At 49.6% G+C, this 10,537-nt stretch overlaps 1 protein-coding gene across 1 annotated transcript in view; it reads left to right on the top strand.

Annotated features, from left to right (window-relative positions):
• The first annotated feature begins 6,535 nt into the window (after positions 1–6,535).
• SLC13A3 (solute carrier family 13 member 3) overlaps positions 6,536–10,537 on the top strand; it is a 41,195-nt gene continuing 37,193 nt past the window's right edge. Inside the window, exon 1 of the mRNA XM_050917346.1 lies at positions 6,536–6,659. Coding sequence (XP_050773303.1) covers positions 6,549–6,659 — 111 coding nt within the window. The 5' untranslated portion in view covers positions 6,536–6,548. The remainder of the gene's footprint in view (positions 6,660–10,537) is intronic.

The raw sequence follows: 10,537 nt of genomic DNA, 5'->3' as shown, positions 1-10,537 counted from the left end.
GGAAAACAAAACAGAAACCAACACAAATAAGCACATACCCACTTCAGGCAAATAGCAGCAAATTTTAGATTTGGCTGCATTCAGGCAACCACTGTTTTCTGTTGCTAGATTTGCAATAGAGTTGCATTCAAGTCTTGTTAGATAGGATACTGATGGACCTCAAGCTAAAAAGAGTTGGGTTAGTACTGCTAGGAAATCCCAGGAAGTAATAATGGTGAACCAACTGATATCAGTGCTGGATGAAAGAATTTTGGAGTCCTGTGCAAATTGGGGTGCCCCCACCTCAAATTTGGCTCAGCTGCCCCTTCCCCGTTATCATGTCAGGGCAGCTGGACCAAACCTGAGCGGCTCTACAACCCTGCTCTAGCTCTGCTCCAGCTGCTGCCAGCCCTGCAGAGCATGAACAGGGGTTGCACAGCACCCCAGCCCACCCCTTACTCCACCCAGGCCCCCAAATGCCCCTCCCACATATACCCCTATTGCCCTCTACCTGCCCCCACTTATCCTGACATCCCAAACACATCCCAGCAGCCCTGACATACATCCTGCTCACCTCAGCCCCACTGACAGAGCCCCCAACATGCCCCACTCACCTCAACATCCCAGCCCCACAACCTCACCACCCTCCAAAATCCTCCATCCCCCCCCCCACAACTCACCGCACCACCTCCCAACATCTCCCCAGCTCCCCTAACACTCCCCACCAACCCTTAGTCCACCAGCTGCTAAGGTCCCTGACTCTCACCCACCACCCTTTGAACCTTCCTGCCCACTCACTGGCACCCCCCACCGCATCCTCTGGCTTCAGTGTTTTGCTCCAGTCCTGGGCGAGTGCGGCTCCTTACGATCCCGGCTGTGGCTCTGGTTGCTCCCCTCACGCACCCTGCACTCACACAGCAAGGACCAAATCTGAGTGGGTGGCATTGCCAGGTCATAACACCACTCATTCAAATTTGGCCTGGGGTAGGGACAGCCAGGCTAAATTTGAGTGAGGGGCATTGTAATCTCATGTGTCTGGTCGCAGCACCACTCAGGTTTGGCCTGTCGTCACAATGCTACCCACCCAAACCTGGTGGTCTGGGGTGCTCCTGAGATGGGTGTAGAGCTCTATCTCCACGGTCAGGAAAAGACCAAAATCATATCAACACCATACAGCATCTTCAGCGGGTTGGCACCCTTGTTACTTAGTACTCTGCCACTGCCTCAGCATGGTGCTGGGGGTGCTGTGCTGCAGAGCGTGCTGGAGTTACTTGTTCCTGAACCAATGCCTCTGCAAGGTGCTTGCTCTTTCGCTGGATATGCCATCTTTTGGATAAGATGTGCCAATTGTAGTCATTAAAGAGTCCCACAAGAGTAGGGGTATTAACTGTGGTATCCTGGCCAAATTCCAACTTTACTACACTTGCCCCTAGAATTTCAATTGTATTAGTTACTCTTCACTTCTCCTATAAATATGATGGCAGAGTGTTGCTGGTGCAGCATGTCTGCTGCATTTCCATCCCAGAAGCATCTGCTTTTCAGTGGTGGGCTAACTGATCCACAGACACACAGGGTCCAGTTTTCATGCTTGCCACCTTAGTGAGGGCACTAGCTGTGCATTCGGGTGCTCAGATTGAAAACTGGGTGCCCAAGTTTGAAAGGTGGGCTCCCCATCTACAAATTGCTTTGGAGTCTGTTGAAGCTGAAGATGCTGTATGGTGTTATGATTTTGGTCTTTTCCTTACCATGGAGATAGAGCTCTACACTTGATACCAATTAGGATTCAGACGCCTGTAGTCCCAGATATGTTTGTATGGGGTTTGGGATAGGGTTTTTTCAGTGGAGATCATTCAGCTCTGGAATAAATTGGCCCCTGTGATCTGGAGAAACCCAGATGTGCTGGTCTTCAAAGCATGTTGCAAGAAATGTCTATTCTCCTAGGCTTTTTCTTAGGGAGGAGTGACTAGGGCTGCATGGAGATGGCAGAAAGATGGGCTTGTGTTGCTGGGAAGGGAATTCAGTGATTGTTATATGTTGACAGCCAGTCAGTTTTTACTTTGTGTGTATTTTTGAACTGACTTATACAAGCAGCTGGAGTGTTAGGCACATTTTATACATTAAATAAATAGACAAAAGTTAATAAATATTAATTAACCAAGTAATCTTAATGAAACAGTGACACTACTCATTTGAACAATGTCTGGCCCACCCCATAGGCTGGGTTGATTTGTTTGCAGGTCACTGTATCCCTTTATCAGCTGATTAAGGGTAACTCGCTAATGAAGTCGTCAATTGGTTTCTTTAATCCTTTGTTACTGCGAAAGGAGATCAATCAACATGATGTGTGTGGCTCTCTTCCATCTTCTTTCCTTTGTCTGTGCTCTTCTTAATCTCAGGGTATGTCTACATCTACAATTTTGCAGCGCTGGTTGTTACAGCTGTATTAGTACAGCTGTATAGGGCCAGCACTGCAGAGTGGCCACACTTACAGCAACCAGCGCTGCAAGTGGTGTTAGATGTGGCCACACTGCAGCGCTGTTGGGCGGCTTCAAGGGGGGCTCCGGGGAGCGCGAGAGCAAACCGCGGGGAAGCAGGTCTCCTTCCCCGGTTTGCTCCAGTGTTCCCCGAACCCCCCTGCAAGCAGATCTCCTTCCCCGCGGTTTGCTCTCACGTTCCCCGAACCCCCATGCAAGCAGGTCTCCTTCCCCGCGGTTTGCTCTCGCGTTCCCCGAACCCCCCTGCAAACCGCGGGGAAGGAGACCCGCTTGGGGGGGGATTCGGAGAACACCGGAGAAAACCGCGGGGAAGGAGACCTGCTTGATTACCAGAGAGGCTTCCTCAGGTATGCTGGGATACCTGCTTATTCCACGGAGGTCAAGAAAAACGCTGGTAAGTGTCTACACTTGATTACCAGCGCTGGATCACCAGCGCTGGATCCTCTACACCCGAGACAAAACGGGAGTACGGCCAGCGCTGCAAACAGGGAGTTGCAGCGCTGGTAATGCCCTGCAGATGTGTACACCTCCTAAGTTGCAGCGCTGTAACCCCCTCACCAGCGCTGCAACTTTGTGATGTAGACAAGCCCTCAGTGCCTTCTAGTGGAGAAGGGAACATGTACAGTGAAAAGCTTGACCTCCCTCAGCCCCCCCAGCCTGCCCATTCCATTTGTTTTATGTGAGTCAGGTTTGACCTGCATTCCACTGTGAGAAGGGTTCTATCTTCTAGTTATTGATAAGAGTCTTTGAGTTACCTTGTTACTGGAGAAGTCATCTTTGGAAACATTCCCTTTCCACTGCCAGCTATTTCACAGCAGTGCTGGTTAGTGTCTGAGTTCTGGGGACAATGCTAAAGATTTGGAGCTGTTGCTTGTCATTATGCTGAGTTGTATTCTGTGCATTCTGCAACCCAGAACGTAGAACTTTTCACCTTTGGCCTATGTCTGTGTCTGAACAATATCTAAACAGAATATGCTTTAAATTATGGAGGAAGATGTAACAGGTAGGAGGGGGGAGAGGGCGAAGTGAGAGAGCACAAAGAAAGCAAGAATCTGAGCTAAGCAGATCTGGAGCATTACCATCTGCTATTGGACCATATCCTGACATCCTTTCTCAGGCAACACTTCACTGATCTCAGTGAGAACTTTGCCTAGATATTCACTTCTGGATTGTAATCCTATCGATCAGTGGTTCTCAACCCTTTTCACACTGGGACCTTTATTCCATCTAGCTGGGGATCTCCTCCTGTTTGGCATTCATGACCCTAGGAATGGCTAGCCAACTACAAAAGCAGTTTCTCCTCCCTTGGTGTTCACACCTCAACTGCTAGCAGAGGACCTTACCCTCCCTGATTGAACTAACCTCGTTATCCCCAGACTGATTCTTGCCTGCATATTTATACCTGCCTCTGGAAATTTCCATGAAATGCGTCTGACGAAGCGGGTATTCACCCACAAAAGCTTATGCTCTAATACATCTGTTAGTGTTAAAGGTGCCACGGGACGCTCTGTTGCTTTTTACAGATCCAGACTAACACAGCTACTCCTCTGATACTTGAACCTAGGTCTGGAATTTTATTCCATAGATATCTGGATTGAAATGTGAATTTAATTCATGGGACCAAATTTTCAAAGCATAGTGCAATTACTATATCTATAGCAATACAACCCATACCTATCACATCTGCCACCAATTAGAGTTTTTGCAGATGTGCTGTGAAATGCAGCCCTTTTCCTCTCCCTCCCCCATTTTGTAAACATCGCAAACTGAGGAGCCCTGGATTTTTTATTCTCTTTACCCCTCCCCCTTCCTCTCCCACTTTTTTCTTAAAAAAACTGTCAACATTAACTGCAAAAACCTAATTCTAAGCTCTTCACAGCAGAGAATGCATTTACTTGTGCAGTTAGGCCTTGATCCTGACTGAAGTCTCTCTTGGTGTTACTGTAATATAAATGTTAAATAATAATGAAGGTTACACAGTTAATGTTTCTGATGGAACCTTAACTTTACATTTTCTGCCTTTTGTAGCTTTAACAGTGCAAAATTTAAAGTTACAAGACATTTTTTTGAATTGATTTCTATACTGGACCTTTGCTTTAGATTTCTTAGTCTGGCAAAACCTATTTTTTAAAAATAAAGGTCTTATTTCCCAATGCCTTCTTCCTTGCACCTGTGTAAGCAGGTGAGATCTCCCAAATCAGAATATTCCACTCCCACCTATGGGAATCCTCATCATTTTTGCAAAAGTGTAAATGATGATATAAGGTGCAAGGTGATGGAGAATCAAGACTAGACTAAACGATCACAAAATGAAAATGTGCCCCTTGGAGTCTAGGGCAAGATGTGTATTCACTACTTCACGGACTCATTCTCATAGTGGGCCTTGCGATTCACTGTAAAAGGCACATTTGGGGGAGAAGCTGCCATTACTGTCCTTCTAAAGATGACCAACTGCAGTACCACAAAGACTGTCAGTGTTTCTTTGTGTTAGATACCCAAGGATAACAAAACATACACTGCTTGTGCTCACTGAACACTAGGGCCAGCCCAGAATCATCCCTGGTGTAACTACTGGCTTCACTAGTGTTGAACAAGGGGTAAATTTGCTGCAAGGACAACATGCTTCTAAAATGACTGAAAGGAAACACTGGCTCAGGGGCTGCCAGCTTCTCTGCAGCATTTAAATGACTCGGCTTTGAGCTCATATTACTATTATTATTTATTATTATTAAACTCTGAACTTTTTAACTTGGTTGTTGCATATAGCATCCCCCCGCCCCCAAATACAGCAACTGTCTCTATTTCTCTTCACTTACTCCAATGCAGAATAACTTTGGACTACCAGCTCCACATTGTGAAACAAGCTAAGCCGCAGCAGAAAGGCAGGACCAGGCCACACGTAATCATGGCTAGTGTAATACATGTGAAGCAACTGGAGATAGTTTACAGCTGGATTCACTTTGAGTAGCTGTGTCCTAGATGCAATCAGGTGCTTTTCTGTGATGATGATTTGAAGAGAAGGCTCTGGTGTTTGATAACTGAGAAAACACTTCAGGACAGCGACCAGTTTGCTGTAGAAAAGGAGATGGTGTCACCAGTGATTAATACTGAGCATTCTTCACCCCCGTGGCACTCAGGGAGCCTAATTCATACCCAGAACACATGCAGTTAATGGTACCTCTGTGCTTTTGACTCCATGCAGCACATTCTCATGTGACTTACCATCTGCTGGGTGGTGACCATGAATGGTGGAAAGCCGGGATGATGGCAGTAAGCAGAGTCATTCTAGCAGGATCAACAGAGGGGGGTTGCACTTCCCTGACATTGAAGCCAAAGGGAGTGAGTGATGAGCAGCAGTGAGTCCCATGAGAGTGAGCAGCAGAAAGGACAGCACTTCCTGCAGAAGGGTCAAGGATAGGGAGAGCTGGGATGCCCAGAATCTCTGCTAGCAGGACAACTGTTCTTCTGCCAATTGAGGGAGCACTCCTAGAGTGTGCCAGCAAACAGTGGGTGCTGGCTGTGGGACCCGCAAGGGATGGGTAGTGCTCCAAGGATGCTGAGGGATGGCTTCTAAGAATACTGGCTGCAAAACCACTCTTCCTTGCCCCAAGCCCTGGGGCAGTTACGGATTTCTAAGGTGCCCATCATGGTGGTATCTAGCCAGACTGGACAAGATCGCTCAACCTAGTTGGCCAGAGTTCACCGCTCACCAACTCCGTGGCTGGGGGGTTGAGGTTACTTTGCACATCATGCGCCCCTCACCTCGGGGAAGGGAAGCTGGTCTCTGTACCGAACAGGCAGGTGTCTGCCGGGGCACTCCCGCCGGCCTTTGGATTCCGGCTCCCGGGACAGCGAGGGGGTGGGTGCGTGGGGCTGGATGCGGGACAGGGGTGTGGTGAGGAATGAGGAGCGGGGTTGTCATGCGGGGGGGGAGGGGGAGGCCAGCAGCAGTGGCCCCGTGCTCAGTGCCGCCCCCAGGTACGAGCCCTCCCTCCCCCTCTCCGAGTAACTCTCCTCCCCCCTGGATAAAGCGGCGGCCCCTGCGCCCGGCCGCAGTCGGGTGTCTGTCGGGCTATGGCAGCGATCGGAGCCCTAGTGAAGAAAGTGTGGAGTATCCACCGGTTCCTGGTGTTACTCTGCACCCCTCTGGTGCTGCTGCCCATCATCATCAGCCTGCCCCCCAAGGTAACCCCTTCCCTTGCACCTCCCCACGCTGATCCCCCCGCCTGCAGCCCCACAGGGGACCCCTCCCGCCTGCCCCCAGGGAATCCCGATTCCCCTGCTTCTCCAAGAGACACCTCCAAACCTGCCCCCCTAGCAGCCCCCCTCCCATCATCCCAGGGACCCTCCCCCGCCGTGGCCTCTGCCCCCAAGGGAGCCCCTGTCCTGCCCGCCACGCTCCCTCCCCAGGTCCCTTCTGGCTCCTTTCCCAGGGCGAGCCACCTTCCTTCCTACCTGCCCCCTGCCACTCCCCTCTGCCCTGCCCGCGCTGGTCCAGGTGCATCCTCCCTGGAGCGCCCCAGCTGGAACCGATCCGCCACCCAGCGCCTCGTCTGCCCCGGAGCCTCCCCCGGGTCAGAGCTGTGTCTCGGTCCCTGCGGAGCAGGCTGCCTCGGTGCCTGTGGATGCAGCAGGGACAGCAGCAAGCGAGTTGGTGTCCAACTCTTAGAACTTTCCGCCGCGTCTCTCGGCGCCAAGCGTTGGCTTCAGAGCCGCGTTTCGCTGGCACCGGGCTCCCAGCAGCTGGGACACACGTGCGATGTGCGCTCCTGCGCTCCTTCCCCCGCTCTCCGCCAGGCCAAGGCTCCGCAGAGAGGCTGCGCCCATGCCCGGCTCCAAGTGCCCCTCTCCAGCCCGTCAGCACTCGCCGCACGCTGACACCCCTGCCCTGGTACATGAGCTTGTTTTCCAGACCCTTTCCTGTCAAGACACTGGGGACATTGGGGCTGGCTTCTATGCTCGTCTGAATCCCCTCCCCGGACAGCCTGCCCTCCCTGCTGGCTGCCTGGGGAGAGCTTTCCCTCACCCACGAGAAGAAGACAAGGGAATCTGCAGCACTATGCCCTGAAAGAGCATTTCAAGTCAGGAGACCTCATGAACCTCCCCACCTGATCCTCATGTTTGCTTGGCAAGGCCATAAATACCTGATGCAAACGGTGCCTCCAGCTCCATAGAGCGCAAAATGGCATTGGATTCCGGAGCTTGGGAAAACTACCCTGCACAGGACCCCCTGCACGGATGGGGCCCCGCATCCCACAAGGGGAAAGAGAGAAGGCAGAGGGAATTAGATCAATGGCCCATAGCCCCAGAGCACACTCTGGGTCAGATTCCACAGCATGGCTTTATGCCCCTGGTACTGTGAGCAGAGTCTGGCCTGAGGGTGAAAATAACGTGTTCTACCTGCATTTATAGCATGGATAAGGCTTAGCCTATGGCTGTGAGCTGCACTGGCTGCTTAGCCATTTCCCTGTGTGGTTTTATCCCTACCTGGTTTGGGCCCTGGCTACTCTGGCTCTCCCCCTGCTGTGCTACCACGGTTGTGGATGGTGTAGTTTCTTGAGCTAGATTCTCCCTGGATTTAACTGCTAGGAGTTCCCAGTGGAGCATTTTCTGAGAAGCAGTCTCTGTGGGTATACTGTAAGTCCATCGTTTTTTACTCTTGGGCACTTGGGGTGGAAGTGAGTTCAGGGGAAGGGTCTGTGCTTAGTTTAACTCTATTGGAGTGGTGGAGAAATGTTGCTTTGTTGTAGGGTGCAGATACAGTGATTTTAATTGTGATATGTATTTATATATTTGTGAAAGTGCCTTGAGCTTTGTGTGTGTATGTGTGTGTGTGTGTGTGTGTGTGCACGTGTGGGAGAAGCGATAGCTCCAAACAAACCAATCCATCCCAGGGTGGTGGGAATATTGACTAATGCAGAACTAAGCAAGAAGCGTCTCAGAATTGGCTACAATTAAGTGGAACATGCTAAGATCTGGCACTAACAAGTATGTGATTCTACTCTTTCAACCTTCCTAGGACACCTAGCGCTTATAGAGTGCTTTACATCAGTAGATCTCAAAGGGAAACTTAGGTACAGAGGGACTAAGTGACATGCCCAAGGTTACCCAGCAGGCCAGTGGCAGAGCTATTAACCCCGAGTTCCAGAGTGCCAGCATAGTGTTCTGTCTACTAGGCACACTGCCTCCCCAACTGTAAGGAAATCCCACTATAAGGAAATCACAAGATCTACATCCAAGAACAGTTTTCTTAGGACAGCCAAAAGTTGCAGGTTTGGGGTCAGCATTGTGGTTGGAGTCTCAATAAAATGATGAATGGACCACAATATGCCCAATGAGTATTACATGGTTTAAATGCCTTGTTATCATTTTCTCATATGAGCAATGTTGTAAAATATGGCATTTTGCAGGCGTGGGACATGCTTGTAAACAGGCAACCTTTGTTATCATGACTGAAGAAGCTTCTTGAGTGAAATATTTAGATTTTTCTGTACAAGCTATTTTCAGTTTAGGATATGGGCTTGGGGACTGTGTTAGAGAGCAGAGCAGGTGTTGTGTCTTTACAGTGAATGCTGAAAACCTTCTTGGGGAAATACAGGATTTTTACAGCTTTCTCTCCAACAAAGTTTGGCTAGATGTCTAGAATGACTAGTATTTCCTCTCAGGAGACTTGGGGTATTTCACCCCAATCATTGGGAGGTGTTTTGCCATTGACTTAAACGGGGCCAGGATTTCACCCTTGAATTCACATTACGATTCAGATCCACTTGAAAATGAATTTGTTCCTATCAGCAAAAATTGGGCACAGTTCAGCATGTTTGGCAGTCTCTGCTCAAGAGAAGCTCTGGACTGGAACAGCCATGGCTTAGGTAAAACCTTCACTTCCAAAGTCACAACGTGAATCCCTGAAATAAAAAAGAAAGAAAGAAAGAAGAAGAATTAACATTGTTTTAGCTGATGTCACCACACAGTAGCAGAGAGAATTCCTTTATGGAATTAAAATCCATAGTTTCCATTTTGCATAACTGCTTTTTGGATGATGTTTTACTAAGTGCATACGAAATCTTTTGATCGTTTCAAAGGGCAGAAATAGGATTACATAACAAGTACCTAATTCCTTCCTTCTGCAGACTTGTAAATAGCTCATTGTGTTAGTTTGTGCATTTATTTTCTGTAGCCGAACAAGTGGCTTTAACGCTTTTAATGGCTTCCCTTTTGAAACTGACAGTGATGTAGGTCCAGGCATATAGTCTGTGGTAGAAAACGCATGAGGTGTACTAAATGCAGACTCTTGTCTTGGGGTATGTCTACACTACAAACCTAGGCCTACTTACAGCCACCACAGTAATTACTGCACTACTGTCTACACTATGTATGTCTACACTACTCTCCTTAGCTTGGTAGTGTGTGTCCTCATCAGGAACGCTTCCACCGACCTAAGACGGACAGTGTGGGGAGCTGAGTGCCCGGTCTCTCAGCTGTACGCCAGGAGCCTGGCTGCCCCACAGGCTCCTGGGGTCCTGGCGGGCTGCCTCCCATTCTGCTCCCCACAGGGAGCAGGGGAAGTTGCCCAGGGCTTCTTGCCTGCCCCTTCCCTGCCAGAAGCAGGGAGGAGGTCACCCTGGCTTCTCGCCTTGGCTCCCAGCTGGGATAGGAGCCTGAAGTCCCCTGGGCTTCTCACCTTGGCTCCCAGCTGGGAGCAGAGTCCAGCTGCCCGGTTGTCCAAGGGAGTGGGGCTTTCCTGTCAATTTTGCGGCTTCTGCAAGACAGGACAGTCAATGTAAAGGACACAGTGTCTACACAGACATTGCATCACCCTAACTACACCGACATAAGCCTTATGCCTCTCCTGGAGGTGGAGTTATGATGTCAGTGTAATAGGACACTGACATCGATGGGAGAAAAGCTGTAGTGTAGGCACTGACTGACATATTAGGTCAAAATAAGCTGCCTTATGTTGACCTAACTTTGTAGTGTAGACCAGCCTTTGGAAGCCCAGACTTAGGATTTCTAATATACTGATAGCACACTCCTCATGTGCAAGTCCATACAAGTCAGCATGA

The sequence above is a fragment of the Gopherus flavomarginatus genome, chromosome 11, assembly GCF_025201925.1.
Source record: "Gopherus flavomarginatus isolate rGopFla2 chromosome 11, rGopFla2.mat.asm, whole genome shotgun sequence".
Lineage (NCBI taxonomy): Eukaryota > Metazoa > Chordata > Testudines > Testudinidae > Gopherus > Gopherus flavomarginatus.
This window is presented reverse-complemented; position numbering and strand designations above follow the sequence as displayed.